General features: G+C 29.8%; 3 protein-coding genes across 6 annotated transcripts; all 3 read left to right on the top strand.

Annotated features, from left to right (window-relative positions):
• Window positions 1–1,981: 1,981 nt before the first annotated feature.
• On the top strand, window positions 1,982–2,671 carry LOC103858812 (NDR1/HIN1-like protein 1). Its single transcript, XM_009136237.3, has one exon. The coding sequence runs from the start codon at window positions 1,982–1,984 to the stop codon at window positions 2,669–2,671; it is 690 nt and encodes a 229-aa protein (XP_009134485.1).
• Window positions 2,672–6,656: 3,985 nt separating this feature from the next.
• On the top strand, window positions 6,657–20,186 carry LOC103858810 (WAT1-related protein At4g01450). 2 transcript variants are annotated; one of them, XM_033286184.1, is made up of 7 exons: window positions 6,657–6,727; window positions 17,764–17,976; window positions 18,515–18,577; window positions 18,716–18,832; window positions 18,944–19,331; window positions 19,410–19,561; window positions 19,750–20,186. In XM_033286184.1, the coding sequence occupies exons 2-7, from the start codon at window positions 17,792–17,794 to the stop codon at window positions 19,937–19,939; spliced, it is 1,095 nt and encodes a 364-aa protein (XP_033142075.1). In that variant the 5' UTR covers window positions 6,657–6,727; window positions 17,764–17,791; the 3' UTR covers window positions 19,940–20,186. The 2 variants fall into 2 exon arrangements, with proteins under 2 accessions (XP_033142075.1, XP_009134482.1); XM_009136234.3 differs by lacking the exon at window positions 6,657–6,727 and having other exon boundaries at window positions 17,282–17,976.
• On the top strand, window positions 6,740–8,581 carry LOC103858811 (WAT1-related protein At4g01450). 3 transcript variants are annotated; one of them, XM_033286191.1, is made up of 6 exons: window positions 6,740–6,924; window positions 7,086–7,148; window positions 7,237–7,353; window positions 7,448–7,835; window positions 8,062–8,213; window positions 8,449–8,581. In XM_033286191.1, the coding sequence occupies exons 1-6, from the start codon at window positions 6,740–6,742 to the stop codon at window positions 8,579–8,581; spliced, it is 1,038 nt and encodes a 345-aa protein (XP_033142082.1). The 3 variants fall into 3 exon arrangements, with proteins under 3 accessions (XP_033142082.1, XP_009134484.1, XP_033142083.1); XM_009136236.3 differs by having other exon boundaries at window positions 8,398–8,581; XM_033286192.1 differs by lacking the exon at window positions 8,449–8,581 and having other exon boundaries at window positions 7,448–7,737; window positions 8,062–8,111.
• Window positions 20,187–20,380: the final 194 nt, after the last annotated feature.

Raw genomic sequence — 20,380 nt, 5'->3', positions numbered from 1 at the left:
TTTTTACTGAACCCAATATCCAAAATACCCAATCCAACGGAACCGATGTTTTTACCGAAATCTGAAACGTCTATGCATACCAATGATAGCAAATATTGGAAAAGCTCCAATCTCCTAAACATGTAAAAAAAAGTTAAAGTAGCTTATTTGTGGTTTTGAAAAAAAACTTTCTATAAAAAAAAATACAAAATCCAAATAGGCGGTACTGAAATTCATGCAGCGAAACCATATCTACATTAATTTCGACTATTTCGTAACACAAATTAACTATTAGTTAAACATAAATTTCTAGGAACTTGTAAATTTAAAATATAATAGAAAACTTACGGTTGCTCACCCGATTTGGTCCCATAGGACATTATTTTGGGTTGTACGGTCAAGGAATGTTCGAGGAAGGCAAAAAGCCGCTGTTCGGAAACGCGTTAGGTATTAAGCGCTAGTCAGACGGTTGGGTTGGACATAGCGTCTAAAAAGAAAATCTAAGACTAATAAAAAATTATGCGGAGCAGAATTTTTAGATTCTTTAGTATGTTATAACACATGTTAATATTTAATTGTGTATAACATTAATATATTTTTATGTCTAAGACTGTATAAAAAATTATGAATATAAATTATATTTATCAAAATTTAAATAAAATAAATAGATAAATAAACCATTATTAAAAAATAAAATAAATAATAAAATAGATTAGGCGGTCGTCTAGGCAGTTAGGCGGTCATCTAGACGGTCTAGACGGATAAAAATCAGATATCCAGTTTTAAGATTGATTTGGTATAAATCGAGGCGGATAAGTAGGCGTCCGGTTTTTAGAATATGGTAAAAATCTTTTTTTTTCTTTTTGTCGAGAATTTATTTAAGATATTACAATTATGAGAAAGATTACAAAGACGATTCGATTACCGACAATACTATCTGCCTTATGAGGATCTACGCCTAACTGCCTTATTTGAGCCGTCTTATGAAGATTACGTTTGACCGGATTTACTTGCACCATGTTGAGAAACTCTTGTAAGCCTTTCTTCCGTAATCGCATAATTGTTGAATAAATCGCTTGCTTCGAGAATTGAAACCTGAATTTCCTGTGCAATCTGCAAGAAATTGCATAGTCTGGGATTTGAACCTCAGACTTGAATGTAGAAACCTTTAAACTATAACCAATAGGCTACGGTGCTTCCACTGAATATGGTAAAAATCTAACTGGAATGATGTAGGCTCAATGTATATGGGCTTATGACTAAGGCCCATTAAGGAAACAGAAGTTCAGTCCACTTTTGTGACACATCAATGTCGGTCAGTCGGTGCTCTGTGTCGGTGGGGTATCTCGGTTGGTGTGTTTAACTAGCAGATTCTTCTATGTGGACGTCATAGGCTGTTGTATTTTTCTAAACCTATGACACATGTTGTGGTACCCAATTCACTTACTCTACCTTAAGGATACACTTCATGGATGTATCCTTAATTGCTTTACTATTTAAACAGTTTATAATTAATTGTGAAATGAGTAGACCATTTGCTTAATCGACATCTTAAACTTTGTTTAACTCTGGCATCCAAACGAGTTTATATTACTAACTTTTTCAATCATACGCAATATGCTTATTATTTTTTTCTTTTAATATGCCCATATAGATTACATCCCTTCACATAAAGTACATTTTTTTTCTTTGCAAACTGATAGGTATTATTCGTTTACAGCCATTAGTTCTGTCACGTGAACGGTTGCACCGAGATTTGGATTCGTACGAAAGTACTTCTGTATCAATAAGAACAGATAATTAGTTACTTAACTACAACTCAAAGCTTTTTAAGTTGATAAATAATTAATAAAATGTACTCTAAATAGAGTGTTTAGTGTTTACTCCTAAGAGTGTTTAGTTAGTTAGAACGCAACACAACTCAACAGAACAAGACAAAAACTTGCAGCTACTTAACTCCTCTTGCTTCTTATCTTCACTCTTCACCAATATAACATTAGCCATGGGAGAGGGAGAAGCAAAAGCTGAGCATGCAGCCAAAGCAGATCACAAACATGCTCCCTCCGCTTCTTCAACGCCGGAGTCTTACTCCAAAGACGGCCAACGACGACGAGGCCGCGGAGATGCTTACCGCGCATTCTGCGCCGCCATCTTTTCCATCCTCGTCTTACTAGGTATCATCGTTTTAATACTCTGGCTCGTCTACCGTCCACACAAGCCACGCCTCACCGTCGTAGGAGCCGCCATATACGACCTCAACTTCACGGCGCCGCCGTTAATCTCAACCTCCGTCCAGTTCTCCGTCTTGGCCAGAAACCCGAACCGGAGAGTCTCCATTCACTACGACAAGCTGTCCATGTACGTTACCTACAAAGATCAGATCATAACGCCCCCGCTTCAGCTTCCACCGCTTCGTCTAGGACATAAATCAACGGTGGTGATAGCTCCGGTGTTGGGCGGCGCCGGGATACCGGTTTCACCGGAAGTTGCTAACGGGTTGAAGAGTGATGAAGCTTACGGTCTCGTTTCAATGAGAGTGGTGGTTACAGGGAGGCTACGTTGGAAAGCTGGTGCGATTATGACTGGACGGTATGGATTTTATGCAACGTGTGGTGTGTGGATGAGATTTAATCGATCTTCTAATGGTCAAGTTCCTCTTCTCGCTCCTTCAACTTGTAAAGTTGATGTCTAGTTTTTATTTTATTTTGTAATGGTTTTCTTTTACAGTTGTGTTTAAGAACAAAGGTAAAAAACTAGTTTTAAAGTTAAGATAAATCGAACTTGTAAATTTTTGTTGTTGTCTGTTTTTTTCTTTCCAGTCATGTACTCATGTTAGTGTTTAGGTCTGTCTCGACACTCGAGTTCTAGTGTAATTGTGTAAGCTTTTCTCTTATCTTGAGAATAAATCCAGAGGCATAAGCCAGGCATTGTAGTTATAGTATTTTCTAAACTTATTATGATATTTATTTATCAGTTGATGGATCTGTGGATATTAATTGGTTATAGGATATTGTTTGTAATAGCGTAGATTTTACATGGCATATGGCGTGGACGTAAACTGATAACAGCTAACAATTCATTTTTGCACTGTAACTGCTCATTGTGTTGGTCTCAAGACATATGGCATCTTCATGCAGTATCTATCTAAATTTTAAATGTGGTGTTCGTTTTAAACGTATGAACAGTCTTTTGTTTTTTTCCTCGCCGACCACATCTCGACATTGGATGAGTTAATTACTCTACTTTTGTGGTAATTACTCACTTACATTATATCACTGTTGAAAATTATACTAGTAAAACAATTTGTAGTCGTTGTGGATTTACTTGAGACTATAGACCATATTAAACATTTAATTTTATCTTTTATTCACAAATTAAATATTTTTTTATCTCTTTAATTAATACAATAAAATAAAAGAACTAAAACTGAATTTTATGTAAAATTTTACATTAAAAATATTAAACAACAATTTTTAAAGACAAAAAATTTATAATGGAAAGAATAGTAATCTTATCTATTAAAACAGATATATATATATATATATATATATATATATATATATGTGTGATTTATTTTATATAAAATTGAACTATATGTTTTATCGTGACCATTATACCAACAAAAATCTTCTTGAAAAGTCTTTTGAGACGAATAGTAAATTTAGGATTCAGAAGACTTCTTTTTCTAATTGAATTTTATGTCAGAATACTTATCGAAAAGTCTTCCGAACCAAAAATATTTAACTAATTAAATTTATTTTATTCATCAGAAGATATGCTTTGAATTCTTTGCCTTGAAAATCAGTCTTTGCCTCTTATGTTTTAGCCGTTAGGCATTTGGGCAAAGCTTTTCTGTTGGAAAGGATGATGATGATGAAGGATTAAATTTGAACGGATACGGTAGAGTTGGTGTTTTACATGAGCGGTCCGATAAAATTTCCTCTTATGAATCGATTCAGTAATCTGTAGAGTTGTCATTCGAAGATGCAGCGAGTTTCAATTGAAGCATCAGCGAAGAGCGAAAGAGATTCCCGCAAAATAGAATAGATCTGATGATGACGACGGTGGAAATCGAAGAGGTGCCGGCATCGTGTCAGAACGTGTGTCATCATCTGAGGAAGATGTGGATGCGTGGCAAAAACAACCCTCAATGTATTGGATAGATTGTTGAGCTTAAGGGCATCATTAACTCCGGTCTCTTAGCATAAGTTAAGAACTTATGATTTGACATTTTTTTTTTTTTTACACTTTTTGGCTAAGAGACGGCTCTTAGACCATCATTAACCTAGTCTTTTAACTGGAGTTCTTAGTTTCGGCTAAGAGACGGTTCTTACCTTTTCTTAGATTTTAACTAAGAAAAGTTAAAAATCGTCTCTTAAATAAGAGATATAAGAGCTGTTTATTAGCCAAAAAATGTTTAAAAAAAACAAAAAAATATCAAATCATGAGTTAAACCCCGACTAAGAGACCAGGGTTAATGATACCCTTAGAGCATGTTTATTGTAGATCTCTTATGTTAGGTCTCTTAGCGTAATATAAGATACAGTCTCTTAGTTTTAACTAAAAAATCTAAGAGACGTCTCTTAAATAAGAGATATAAGAGACGTCTCTTAGTTTTTTTAGTTAAAAACTAAGATACCGTATTTTATATTACGCTAAGAGACCCAATCTAAAAGACCTGCAATAAACATGCCCTTATATTTCTTATTTAAGAGACGATTCTTAACTTTTCTTAGTTAAAATCTAAAAAAAGTAAAAACCGTCTCTTAGCCGAAGCTAAGAATCTCAGTTAAGAGACCGGGGTTAATGATGGTTTAAATTTAGTTGTATTAGGGTGGATTGGGTTTATTTATGCTTCTCCTTTGTAATACCCATTGGGTTTTCCAGTTAATGGAAAACTTATTATGTTTATTGCCTTTATTTCGTTTAGTGAAACCAAGCAATTCAATTTTTTTTTGGGGTCTAATCTATTATCTCGCATATCTTTAACGTGACTTTTGTTTCTTGTGAATTTGATACACACTACCGCACATTTCACCGTGCATTTATAGTTTATTTATCTGGTTGAAATCTGAATTATCAGTGTTCGAAACCAGCTGCTGATGATATCCAGAGACTTGTCTGTAGTGTATTGAAAAAGGTATTTGCCCTAGGTCCTCGATTAATATGAATTTTTTTAAGACTTCAAAATTTAAAATAATTTATAATCTAATGATTTAGACTTATTTTTTAAAAACCATTTCCACATAGTAGACTAACTAATCTTCTGAATTCATGTATTTTTTCTTATATGACATAATATAGTATAAACTTATTCTTTTACAAGGTTAGATTTGTGTATTTGGTAAAAGCGATATATCATATTGCAAAATTGTTTTCATTATAGTTGTAATAAAGTTTATTTTTAAAATTTATCTAGATCCTTAAGACTCTTCGTACGGAAGTGATGATACCGTATTTAAAGCATAAAGCATTCACTACTTGGTCGAATTGACAATTTTAACTATTAAGATCATTAGACTAATGAGTTAGAGTTGTTAAACAACAACCAGTATCCTAAGCTATTATTAGATTTCTCAAGCAGAGCCACATCTAGAGCGATGAGAATCCAGCGGCTTGCCGTCGTGAAACTCCTTGTCTTTACTACACTGCCATTTCCGAGCTCCACCTTACTTTTTCCTCCAAACCATGGCTGAAAGTTCGGTAGAGAATGAACAAAAAAGGAAAAAACCCTCTCACGACGTTGGCGTGACTCGCCGAAAGGTGAAGGCAGTTAAAGTTGCTTTAGACCGCTAGGGCGAACTTCTTTGAAAGCATACGTTATTTTTGAAGCATATAAGTTGTTACGTACGACATACTACTTCACGTAACTGATAAAACAAAATTAACATATTCACCATGCTAAATTTTAAAACTAGCCATCTAAAAGCGCGCCCAATTCTTTGCCCGATATTCGACCCAGGTTGTTGCTAGAACCATCATTTCCAAAGTTTTACTCCGACCAATTTTTTTTCTTTTCCTTAACTTGAAAGCTTGATATTTATTAATTTGTTGATCTTCCATTGATTCAATTCTTCATTATTTTCATAAAGCTACGTACTAGTGAAATTAACAAGTATGTTGCGTTGTTAATTAATAGAGGCCAATTTCATCATTCCAAAAAGTTAAAGTTGGATAAAGCTAAATCATTTTCATGTAACAAAGGAAATTTTATTTTAATAATTAAGCAAAACAGAAATTTGAAACACCCTTTAATTTTTTATATAAGCTTAGAAATTAAGACGCCTGTTGAATTTATAGGACGCACATTCCATTTTCTGATTATACTTATAAGTTTATTAATAATTAACAAGTTAGAATTATAGTTCCTAATTTGAGTAAACAAACTTATATAGCCTATATGAACAAAGAAACATTAGATTAAGCTAAAATTTCAGTTTTCTAACTCCTAACAAAATTCTATATCGAACTAGTAGCTCTTTACCACGCAATAAATAAATAAATTATAGTATATTATAAGCTGCTAGATATTTCAAAGAAAAAAAGATGTGTTCACGTGTTTACAAATTGATAGCTAACAGTTCATTATTATCTTATGATATATCATATATCTATGATAGTATATAAATATATCTACCTGGTCTCTCTGCTTCACTACGGGAACAAGTTATCAAAGAAGATATAGAACATACATTATTGAGAAGAGAGAGAGAGGGGCAGCTAGAGAAGGGGCGCTTGATTAAGTAATAACTTACTGATCATGGGTTATATCGATGGAAAATGGGCACCGCTGATCATGATGACTGTGATCCACATGATTAATGGGATGGTTAACGCTTTGATTAAGAAAGTTCTTGATGGAGGCATTAATCATATGGTTATTGCTACCTATCGTTTGGGTATTTCCACCTTTTTCCTTCTTCCGATCGCTTATTTTTGGGAACGGTAAGTCTAATTTTTGTTTTCAATTATGTTTTTCTTTTTTTTTTGTCAACAATTATGTTTCTTATTTTTTTCATTATTTACATTGCGTTAGCTGTTAGAAAACTCAGGAAAGTTTTTAAAATTCATCTTTATTTTTAAAGTTAATTTCAATGCTCCATCAGGAAAACAAGGCCAAAACTTACCATAAGCATTTCGTGCCAGCTTTTCATCAGTGCTCTTTTTGGGTAAGTTTCAGTTTTAATCCATGAACTCATTGTTTCGTCTATTTTGTCTATAAGAACTTCATCTTTTATTATAATATATTTTTGTCAGGGCGAGCTTGGTACTATATTTCTACTTACTCGGACTCTCCTATACTTCTGCCACATTGGGATCTGCCTTCACGGCGATAATGCCTGCCCTTACTTTCATTATGGCTTTGATATTTAGGTACATTTATTTACTAATCAACATATTTTAAACATTTCAAAATAAGTATTCCTTTGTCATCGTTTGAAGTGTATACTATAAAAACAAATTACAGGTTCGAAAAGCTAAATATGAAAACAAAAGTGGGATATTGCATCGTTCTTGGAACTATGATAAGCTTAGGAGGAGCTTTAGTTCTTACGATGTACCAAGGCATTCCGTTAACAAACTCTCAAGAACAAGCATCGACTTTAAACCATCTCACAAAACATGCGCATTGGACCAAAGGTTGTATATTTTTATTCATATCAGTTATGTTTTTCAGTTCTTGGATGCTTATACAAGCCAAAGTCAACGTGAATTACCCTTGTCCATACTCGAGCACCGTTATTTTATCTGCTTTCGGTACGCTTCAATGCGCCCTTCTTAGCTTGATCAAGACTAGAAATGTGGAAGAATGGATCCTCAAAGACAGACTCACCATCATCACTATCATTATAGCGGTACATTCATGTATATACAAATTGTCATCGATATGTGTGAATATATAATTTGGTGATTCGACCTAGTTTCGGGTTGAAAATTTTCACTACTATTTTAATTACGGTTGGCCACATCTTTAATAACAAGAATATCCGGTGCTTCATATGCTCGAGGTTTAGTCTAGATTTCAGTTTTGGATTCAAAATCATTTTAACATTAATAAACTGGGTGTACGTATATTTATAGGGAGTGGTTGCACAAGGAATGTGTACGGTGGGAATATCATGGTGTATTAAACAACGAGGACCTGTCTTTACCTCAGCATTTACTCCTGTCATGCTTATGTCTGCAACCTTGTTCGATTTCTTGATATTTCATCGTATGATTTATTTGGGAAGGTAAGGATGTATTCTCTATAAGAAAACAATGCGTATTTGATATATAGAACTTTCATATTGAAAAGAATATACTTAGTTTATCAAATACGAAACATTGATCATTGCATTAACTTTCAACTGATATAATATGGAACTCTTCTAGAAGAGATACTGAATTTTTGTACTGTTTTTTTTTGTGATGCAGCATAATCGGATCTGTGGTGGTGGTGATCGGTTTATACGTATTTTTATGGAGCAAGAGCAAACAAATAGATGATTGTGAGATCAATAAGTTACCCACAAATACCGTGGAAGCAGGAAAGGAAGAGGAAGATCATACAAATGTTAACAAATTAGGCAATCTTTTGGTTATCCCCATGACTCCTTGATCAAATCCTTACGTTCAACTAGAAGGAGCGACATGCCATCTTGAAAAATCACTAAATATATGAAAAAGGTTTTGAAATGGTCCTTTGAATATTGATCAAAGGATTTTATCACTTGTGGTGCAATGTTTAAACTCTTTGGAGTTTGCTTTCATAGGGGCTCATTTGGATATTGTAATATATTTATATAAATAAACGGTATCAAATATGATGACTTTAATATACTGAATGATTTATTCTATATCCCTTTACATAATTAAAAAGCATCGTAAACCAAATGAGTAGACTGTTTTATTTGAGTCATTTAGTTGTAATGATACTACAATATATCTCATCTGTTTTGTTCGAATCGATCAGGTCTCCACGGCCATCGATGAATGGTCTTACATTACTTCGAAGATTTCACTATGTGTCAAGTTTTAGCGGTGATGTCTGACATAATAAAAAAAAGAAGAGATTTGAAATAGAATAAATAAAGTTTGCGAGAGATTCTCGTGAACTACCGACACCTTTTTCAATTTCGATAAAATTAAGTAACAAATGTGTTTTTTAGAACCAAAAGTTATTCTATTTTTCAAACTTCATATGGTCTAGATAACCAGAACATAATATAATAACCAGTAAAACATAGATTTTTGTAAAAAGACTTCACAGTTCTAGATAAAAAGTCCGAAATATGATTTTACACTCGTGGAATATGAATGATCTTAAAATCCGAAAATCATATTTTCAGAGTCTCTATCCTCTCCAATTCTGTTGCAAAGCTTGGCCAAGCATGGAGTTCCTTAATCATGACGATCAATTCTTTGTAATTCGTCCCAAACCTCTGACATGTTGAATGTTGGAGCATATACTCTCCATCGTCCATCGTAGTATTTCTACTTCTGAATGCAAGACAAACTCACGTCGTGGGTAATTTCGTGTCCCTATAAGTTGAATCTTTTCCAAACTGTCCATCCAAATCCATTCACACTCATTGAATTATGATGTAGATGTCCAAGATCCATCTATCATGCATATATTACCCAAGCTTAAGACTTGGGATTCCTCAATAATGTGATCTTGTAGAATAGGTGACACCATCTCATTTGCGTTGAACCAGGCTTAACACTCACTCTCTGCATAACAAACTAGCTCCAGTGGATCCATGTCTATCCCCCTAAAGAACTTGTCATTTCGGACCTTTCAAATATACTAGATTATCCAAGGACAAAGATCTCTGTCTAATTATGGCTCGACAATGTTGTTATTTCTCCATAATAGTTAATCCATATTAGCATAAACACTCGGCACAGAAAGATATCTGAACTTGTTGGTGTTGCTAATAGGGACCAAGTTTGTAGAGCTGGTGGGCATTTGAAGATGGCATGAGTAACATACTCTTATGGTTCTCCACATCGCGAGTAATAGTTATCGCATCTCATATTACGCTGTATCAAATTTCTCATTACTGCCATATGACATGTTATCAATTTCCATATAAGATGACATATTTTCTAAGACGACTTTATCGTCCAAGCAAATACTTGAAGCTTGGTTATACTGGACTCCAGTAGCTCCTTCTCTTCTCCAGCCTTCAATAAATTCCGAGCTACCCAATATCCAGATTTAACCGTGTACTGGCCATTTTTAGTGTAGTTCCAACAGAATATATCACGACGATGAGCTGAGCTTATGGCCAAACTTCTTATGAAAGGCATATCAGCAGAGGCAACACAATCCTCCAGTAGTCGAACATCCCACCATTCTTTCGATTCCTGATCAATAAGGTCGCTGACTCTCATGTTCATGTGAAAAATTGGGGCTGAAGGGCGAGCCGGTCTAGCTAGTGTTGTAGGGATCCAAGATCCTCCTACACTTTGACCTCATATCCAGAATGTATCTTCTGCTTGATTCTAATAGCTTTCGAGCAGCTGAAATACTGGTCCACACATAGGATATGCTGCTTACAGAGATTATTCGTAAAGGCAAACTCATTTTGTAGTAACTTCCTTCAAAACACGAGCCACTAACGAATTATGGTATTGAATTAGCCTCTATAGTTGTTTTGCTAGTAAAGCTATGTTGAACTCATGGATCATACGAAAACCAATCTCGCACTCCTTCCTTGGTAAACAGACCCTTTCCCGTTTGGCCCAATGAATTCCTCTCTGTGGGGGATTTAAACTCTACCAGAATTGTGCAATGGCACTTGCGAGATTTTAACATATACGGTAGCAGGAATGTAGACATAACATATGTCAGAAGAGCTAGCAAGATGGATTTAATCAAAACTTCATTTTCTCCTTTTGAGAACCATCTACCCTTCCATCTGTTCACTTTATTCATTAATTTATCCTTGAGGAATGCAAAGAATTTACATTTAGATCCGCTAATATCCTCCGAAATTCCTAAATACGTCTCCATTCCTCCTTTGTTTTGTATTTCAAACGTATCTTTGATCTGTTGTCTAACGTTTGCTCCAATCCTCTTACCAAAGAGTAGAGAGGATTTGTCGAAATTGATACATTGACTTGAGATTTGTCTATATTTCCTGACTACTTTCATCACTTTTTCACATTCATAGGACTCCGCCTTACAGAAAAAAGCTATCAACAACAAAAAGAATGTGAGATATTGAAGGACACGCGAGTGTAGTACGCATACCCGTTATCTTCCCTTGGTTATGCTATAATGCTCACGTTGTTAATAGATAGAGTCCAATGTAATGATTCAAAATAGAAAGCTAAAGCTTAAGAATTTTCATCAAATAAAAGCAGAGTTTATATCAACTAAATGAAAAATACAATTGTGAAACACGTTAATTTTCTCTAAACTTAGAAGTTAAGGCACCCTGAATTAATTTATAGTCCTCCAGGTTCCTTTTTCTAAGTATAATTACAAACTAGGTAATATTATGTTTCATTCGCGGAATGTGATATTTATAAAATATTTTAAAATAAATATTTCAGTAGTTTGATAAAACTAAAATTGTAAAAGTATTTATTTCTATCAGTTCAAATATAGTACACATGTCTAAAATTTAAATTTAAATAATTATATATATTTATATGACATATAATTTATATTAAATGATATTAAAATAAATATATATGTTTAGATATCAGTAAAATTAGAATTTATACTCATATTAATTTATGATCATTTATATTTTTATAATATTTTTTAAAATTGACCACATATTTTTTACTGTGGAACTTTTAAAAGTTTTAGTAATTTATACTCGTTAAAAAATTTTAAAATTAAAAATATATGAAAAAATCTAAATTTTATTATACGTTAAATGTGGAACTTTAATTTATTTTATTAATTTAAAATTAAACAAATAATAGAGAGTACACAAATTGTTATCAAATATTTATTATTAAATATCATTAATTCTCATATATATATTTGTAGCTTTTATTTTAGAAAGAATGAGAAAATATTTTTAAAGTAATTGATTTTATGGTTAGCTTAATGAGAAATATAGTATATGTTTAGATTTTAGACGATAAATTTCTTAAATTACCGTAAGTTGGTCATCACTTTTCGAAACTACATTTAATTAAGAATACTCTAACATTTGTTTTTAGGGTTTAGAGATTATGGATTAGGTTTTTGTATTCAGGGGATGGGATTGTGTTTATAACTTCTATAATATTTTATAAAAATCATTTTTAAACATTTATAAATGATTTGAGAGAGTTGATTTAATATTTTTATTTCAAATTAAAGGTATTTATGAAAATGGTTATCAAATAAGGATAAATTTAAAAAGTAGTTTCAAACTTGTGGTAAAATTAAAAAGTTTCCATTTTGAACCAAGAAATGAAGGGTATGTATTGTAAGGGAATTTTCACGTTTACCATACTATTGTTGGTACCATTATTCATGTTTACTTTTACTAGGGACATTTTCACAAATAACTTCTTCATTAAGTGACAAAATATATTTTATACCATAACTTCTTATGTATAATAATTAATTATTTAAATGAATAAAAATAAAAATAATTTTTTATAGTTTTCGAATTATATCTTTTCAAATTCGAAATTTTATATAATTTTTTATGAATTTTGTTCAATTTTTTTTCTTTCAAATTGTCTTCTTGAAATTTGAAAATTATTTTTGAAACTAATTTTTTTTTAATTTTTTTTTAATTATTAATATATTTACTAGAATCATAAACTTCACATTTCAAAACCCTACCCTACTTTATCTCTCATTTCTAAATTTTAAGTCTAGATTAGTTAACTCTAAGGTTATAGACATTTTTTTACCTCTTTAAAAGTAAAGAAAAAAATAGTTAAGATCAACATGAAAAATCCTTACTAATAAAAGGGACCTTTTGAAGCTCCATAGAGCGTCCACATCAGCAAAAAAAACTTCTCCCGAAAGATGACACGTGGCATAAAATATAGTTTTATATTTTAATATTACTAATTTTCAAAAATTATAAATAACATGTAAACATACAGCATAAAAAATAGAAAAACTACATTAAACATATGTAAGACTACCATTTTTCACTTAAAAAAAGACGGATTATCTTCATAATGTAACATTACCGTTTTATAAAAAAAAAAAACATTATATATAATTTCAAAAATAATAAATATATGTAAACATACAACATAAAAAATGGAAATACTACATTAAACATATGTAAGATTACCATTTTACATTTTTATTTTAAAAAAATAATATGTAAACATTAAACATATGTAAGATTACCATTTTTCACTAAAAAAAGACGGCTTATCTGCATAATGTAACATTACTATTTTGTAAAAAAAACATTATATATAATTTCGAAAATAATAAATAATATGTAAACATACATCATAAAAAATGGAAATACTACATTAAACATATGTATGATTACCATTTTACATTTAAAAATAAAAATAATATGTAAACATACAACATGAAAAAAATGGAAAACTTACTAATAAAAGGGACCTTTTGAAGCTCCATAGAGCGTCCACATCAGCAAAAAAAACTTCTCCCGAAAGATGACACGTGGCATAAAATATAGTTTTATATTTTAATATTACTAATTTTCAAAAATTATAAATAACATGTAAACATACAGCATAAAAAATAGAAAAACTACATTAAACATATGTAAGACTACCATTTTTCACTTAAAAAAAGACGGATTATCTTCATAATGTAACATTACCGTTTTATAAAAAAAAAAAACATTATATATAATTTCAAAAATAATAAATATATGTAAACATACAACATAAAAAATGGAAATACTACATTAAACATATGTAAGATTACCATTTTACATTTTTATTTTAAAAAAATAATATGTAAACATTAAACATATGTAAGATTACCATCTTTCACTAAAAAAAGACGGCTTATCTGCATAATGTAACATTACTATTTTGTAAAAAAAAACATTATATATAATTTCGAAAATAATAAATAATATGTAAACATACATCATAAAAAATGGAAATACTACATTAAACATATGTATGATTACCATTTTACATTTAAAAATAAAAATAATATGTAAACATACAACATGAAAAAAATGGAAAAACTACATTAAACATATGTAAAATTACTATTTTTCACTAAAAAAAAACAGTTTATCTCCATAATGTAACATTACCATTTTATAAAAAAAAACATAAATATAACTATTTGACTATTTATCCAAGTTTTTCTATAAAACATTGCCGTTTTACATTAAAAATGAAAAAATATATTAAGATTTAAACATCTATCTTAAAATATAAAATATAGATATTAATAAAATATAAAGTATAAGAAAGAGAAATACATAATATATAGAAAAATAAATAATAAGTAAATATTATAAATATATAAATATACGAATTATATATACAATAATAAGTAAATGCACAATTTTAAAAAAATGGAAAGAGTACATTAAATATTAAACATCTATCTTAAAATGTAAAATATAGATACTAAGTAAATAGAAAGTATAAGAAAAAGAAATACACAACTTAAAAACAATGGAAAAAATTATATTAAGATTTAAACATCTATCTTAAAATATAAAATATAGATATTACGCAAATAGAAAATATAACAAAAGGAAATACACAATTTAAAAAAAATAAAAAAAGTACATTAGTATTTAAACATCTATCTTAAAATGTAAATCTATCTTAAAATATAAAATTATTAGTAAATAGAAAGTATAAGAAATAGAATTACACAATATAAATAAAAATAAATAATAAGTAAATATATAATATAAGTAAATACCCAATTTAAAAAATGGAAAATTACATTAAGATTTAAAAATATATCTTAAAATTTAAAATATAGATATTACGTAAATAGAAAGTATAACAAATAGAAATATACTTTTTTTAAAAATGGAAAACGTACATTAAGATTTTAACATCTATCTTTAAAAGTAAAATAAAGATATTAAGTAAATAAAAAGTACAAGAAATGGAAATACATATACAGGAAAATAAATAATAAGTAAATATTTAAATCTATAATATATGAATTATATATATAATAATAAGTAAATACATAATTTTTCTAAAAAAAATGGAAAAAGTTCATTAAGCATTAAACATCTATCTTAAAATGTAAAATATATAATATAAGTAAATACACAATTTACAAAAAAAGGAAAAAGTACATTAAGATTTAAATATCTATTTTAAAATATAAAATATAGATATTACGTAAATAAAAAATATAAGAAATGGAAATAAACATTTAAAAAAAATAGAAAAAATACATTAAGATTTAAACATCTATCTTAAATGTACATATATCTTAAAATGGTAGTAAATTATATAAAAATGAAAATACCACATTAAACAAAACAAAAATTAAAATGTACTCCCTCCGTTTCAAAATAGATGATGTTTTAGAGAGTTTTTGATGTTTCAAAATAGATGATGTTTTCATATTTCAAGGTATCTTTTAACTTTATCAAAAACTGTGTAACCAATTATATTTTGTAGTATGTTTTGTGATTGGTTGAATAATTTTTAATTTATATTTTAGTGATACTTTTTAGATAAAAAACAAGTTTTTTAATATTTGTGTCCCAACCTAAAACTTCATGTATTTTGAAACAGAGGGAGTCAAGAAAGTCCATATAAAACTCATTATTCCATCAATATCAACCTCACACTATCAAGGAAAACTTCAAAGCACTCGAGCAAAAAAATGGTTCTACCATCAACTATTGCCGTCTCAAAAACCCTTAATGACTTTGAAGGAGATTTTTTATAACAACGAACTTTTTGTTAGGTGAATTCATTGTTGGGAAACCCACAACTTCCAAAAGCCAAACTTATTCATGGGAATTGAATTGCTTTTCATAGACTCAAAGGTATTCTTACAAATTTAAATTAATCTAATCCATCATTTTATTGTTAATATTCATACTAACTATTTCATGATCAAACTATTACAGTTAATAACCATTCAAGCATTTATCCCGAAACACTTCATTCCACGCCGAATCAGGTATTGGTTCATGTTGGTTTAGTATTGTTTTTGGTTTATTAACAGGTTTAAGATGGTCCTATTGTAAATATAATTGAAGTTAGTTTAGCATATATTATGCTTAAAATAACTTAAATTAAATAATAGTAATATTATGCTTAAAATATAATTTTAGAGAGTTTTCAAATATAGTTTATATAACATTATAGGTGATGAATTTAATTATTAAATTCGTTTATTACTTAAAACTAAGTTATTTTAAAAACATACTGAGTTATAAATATCAATGATGGATTGGTGAGTATAACATGAAGACAAAAATATAAATATTTGATTTTCAAGATAAGAAATTCAGCTTTTACTCAGTTACTCAATATATAATATCTTAAATTATTTTTTTTAAAAATATACATAATTTATATATATAGATTAATCTTCCAAACTTAAACTATTATATTATATATGAATAATGTTTTTAAATAAAAATAATTTCTGATTTAAAAAAGAAAATAAAAAACAACAAATGGTTATTTTCAAATAATGGATATAATTTACATTATACTATCATTTAACAAGTATTAGATACGTTTTGATATATCATTATTTTCTATTTCCAGAAAACAATAAATTGTTAAACATCAATATCATCTAGATTAAGTATACGAACAACACAAATTCAAATATCACAAAAATATTTACATAAACATTATAATACAATAATTTGATCAAAAAATACAATTAAAACAATATTTAAAATAATAGTTATATACTTAATATCTGAAAATCAAAGATATTTTTGCTAAAATTGTACTTACCTGGCCAAGGAGATCGACCATCTTTTTACGGATCGATTGATTGTTGAGCATGTGGTCGATCCGAAAATACTCTACAGTTTAATTTAATATCTAAAACATTTATGTTAACACTCAAGAGATAGTTTTGCTAAATATGATAATTAGATAGCCAACAAAATTACAAAAAATATTTAAATAGTAAAAAATATGTTAATTTAACATGTTAAAATTTAAAAATAAATTTTAATTATGACATGCATCTTAACATTTATATAAATATATATCATAACCTAAATATAAATAAATTAACAACTTAAATTAGAAAAAAATAAAAATCCCGGGCGTAGCCCGGGTTAATCCCTAGTGATATTAGAAATGTGGTATTTAAACAATTTCCATGTATTGTATTTATTCTATTAGTTTAAACTTCTTTCTGTAAAGAATCTAAGAACCATTCTATTAATGATATATCGATACAGTAAATATGTTGCAATGCTTCTCATAAAATATATAAAAGATTTGTTTACAATAAATTAGATAGATAACAATATGAAAAGAGATGGTTATTTTAATCAAAGCTAAAGTTGGAAAACAACTGCTTTAGGATTATAAGCTAAGATTTTATTGTCCTAAAGTCCTAAAAGAAACAACTACTCTCTTCCACTAAGAAAATTAAAAAGCATACTGTATTATATATATACACAATTCGAAAACTAACTTCTTGTTGTATTAAAATAAATTAATAGCCAGCGATTCATTTTCCAAAAGAAAATTTTTTGCCTCCAACTCAGCATACATGATCTATATAAATATACCCACCTGGTTTCTATTACGCAAACAAGTTATTAAAGAAGAGATAGATAAAAGAAGCAAGAGAGCGAGATAGAGAGAGAATAGAGGCTACGTGAGAGAAGAGACGTTTGATTATTAAGTTAATAATAGATATTTAATTAACTTACTAATCATGGGTTATATCGACGGAAAATGGGCACCGCTGATCATGATTACCGTGATTAACATGATTAATGGGATGGTTCAGGCTTTGATTAAGAAAGTTCTTGATGGAGGCATTAATCATATGGTTATTGCTACTTATCGTTTGGGTATTTCCACCCTTTTTCTTCTTCCGATCGCTTATTTTTGGGAACGGTAAGTCTAATTTTGAAAATAAATAACTATTCTGTTTCTTAGGTTTAAAATTTTTATAATTTTTAGCTGCATAATAAACAAAAATAATAGGCAAAATTATTTCCAATACTTAAATATCCTTATTCTGTTTTATAATTTTTTAATTTTACATTTCATACTGTTTAAAATTAAAACAGAAAATTAAACAGAGTCAGTTCAAGCCAGTAATTTTTCAATTTAAATTTTGTTTACTATGCTGTGAAATGTTATATTTTAAAAAGACAAAAATAACGTTTGATGCTAAAACCGTTTAATTGACGTTTTAATGATTATATGAATAAGATATAGGGAAATTTGAACCAATAACCAACAAAAAAATTATATTTCACTAACTAACCATTTCTTTCCATCTCTCCTTCTTTTTCTTTCTATCTCTCTCTACTCTCTTACTACAAAACTAATATTTCTTCCAATATAGTTATTCAACAAATTAACCCTAGCATATTCAGTTTTTTTTTGTTCCGGACAAAATAAATATTCGTTTACAAGATTTGGTCAGGAAAACAAGGCCGAAGCTAACTGCAAGCATCTCGTTTCAGCATTTCGCCAGTGCCCTTTTTGGGTGAGTTTCAGTTTTAGCCCCAACTCATAATTTCTTCAGTTATGTCCCTCTTTTATTGTGTAGATTTCTTTTAATCTTTTATTTTTGGTTTTTTAAATCTTTTATTGCAATGTTTTTTTTTCTTTGTTTTGTTGGCAGCGCGAGTTTGATGCAATATTGCTATTTGCTTGGCCTCAGCTACACTTCTGCCACTATTGGATCTGCTTTCTGGGGAACAATGCCTGCCACAACTTTCATTATGGCTTTAATATTTCGGTACACTTACTATTAAGCATAATTATAACCTAAAAACGTCCCAACATGTTAGCATTTCAAGTGTATAATCTAAAACGTTACACATATTAATATTGATTTCCTTTTTTTTAGATTCGACAAGCTAAATATGAAAACAAAAGCAGGATACGGCGTCGTTGTTGGAGCTCTAATAAGCTTAGCAGGAGCTTTAACTCTTACGTTGTACCAAGGCGTTCCATTATCGAACTCTCAAGAACATGCAACGATATTAAACATCCACAAAGGACATGAGAATTGGTTTAAAGGATGTTTTCTTTTATTCACAGGAGTTACATTTTTCAGTTCCTGGATGCTTATACAAGCCAAGATCAACTCGAGCTACCCGTGTCCATACTCGAGTACAGTTATTTTATCGGTCTTTGGTACGATTCAGTGTGCTCTTCTTAGCTTGATCAAGTCTAGACATGTGGAAGATTGGATCCTCAGAGACAAACTCACCATCATCACCATCATTATAGCGGTATATATACATCACATACATATAATATAAACTCATGATAATTAAACATTGATCTATTGTCTGTACATATGTTTATAGGGTGCGGTTGGCCAAGGAATGTGTACGGTGGGAACGTCATGGTGTATTAAACAACGTGGACCTGTCTTTACATCAGCATTCAGTCCTGTCATACTTATGTCCGCAACCTTGTTCGATTTCTTGATACTTCATCGTATGATTTACTTAGGAAGGTAAAAACTAAAACTATGCGAATATTCAATATTATTACAAATCTCACATTTAAAAAAACAAAGAGTAGGTTAAAATTTAATGATATATCTGAAACAGTGATCAAGTGATTTTACTACAGCTCTATAAATCCCTGGAAATTGTATCGTCAACATCTTTCTAATTCAAAATTATTTTGTTATCGTTGCAGCATTATTGGATCTGTGGTTGTTGTGGTCGGTTTATACTTATTTCTATGGAGTAAGAGTAAACAGATAGTTGATTCTAAGATCGTGAAGTTGCCTACAAGTACGGTGGAAGAAGAAAAGGAAGAGGAAGAGGAAGACCATACAAATGTTAACAAATTAGGCCGTCTTTTGGTTATCCCCATGACTCCTTGATCCACTTACCTAAACCCTCTTTTCATCCAGAAAGACCGACATGTCCTACGAATCAACTATGAAGAAGAGAAGAAAGTGATCATTTGACTGTTATTGGAGAATGTTCTCACTTGTGTTACAATGTTTAAACTTTTGAATTTTACTTTTCAATGGCTTAATTTGGGTATTGTAATCTTTTTTTTTAAATAATAAATTGTATCGAAAATGGACTTATTTGTCTGAATTCTTTGTTGTAAATCCTTTCACATGCTGACCAAAAATAAAATCATCTTACATAAACAAAATATCCTAAACAAATCTAGACTAGCAAATCCGTACTAGATTAAAATAGCCCAATTTATTAAAGTGATTTAGCTATAAGTATATCAGTATATCACCAAATAACTCAGTTTTGTTGGAATCGGTTAGTCTTCTAAGACCTTTGATGAATGGTGCCTGATC

This window comes from Brassica rapa, chromosome A03 (genome assembly GCF_000309985.2).
Source record: "Brassica rapa cultivar Chiifu-401-42 chromosome A03, CAAS_Brap_v3.01, whole genome shotgun sequence".
Taxonomy (NCBI): Eukaryota; Viridiplantae; Streptophyta; class Magnoliopsida; order Brassicales; family Brassicaceae; genus Brassica; species Brassica rapa.
The sequence above is the reverse complement of the archived record's forward strand: the minus strand, read 5'-3'. Positions and strand labels throughout refer to the sequence as shown.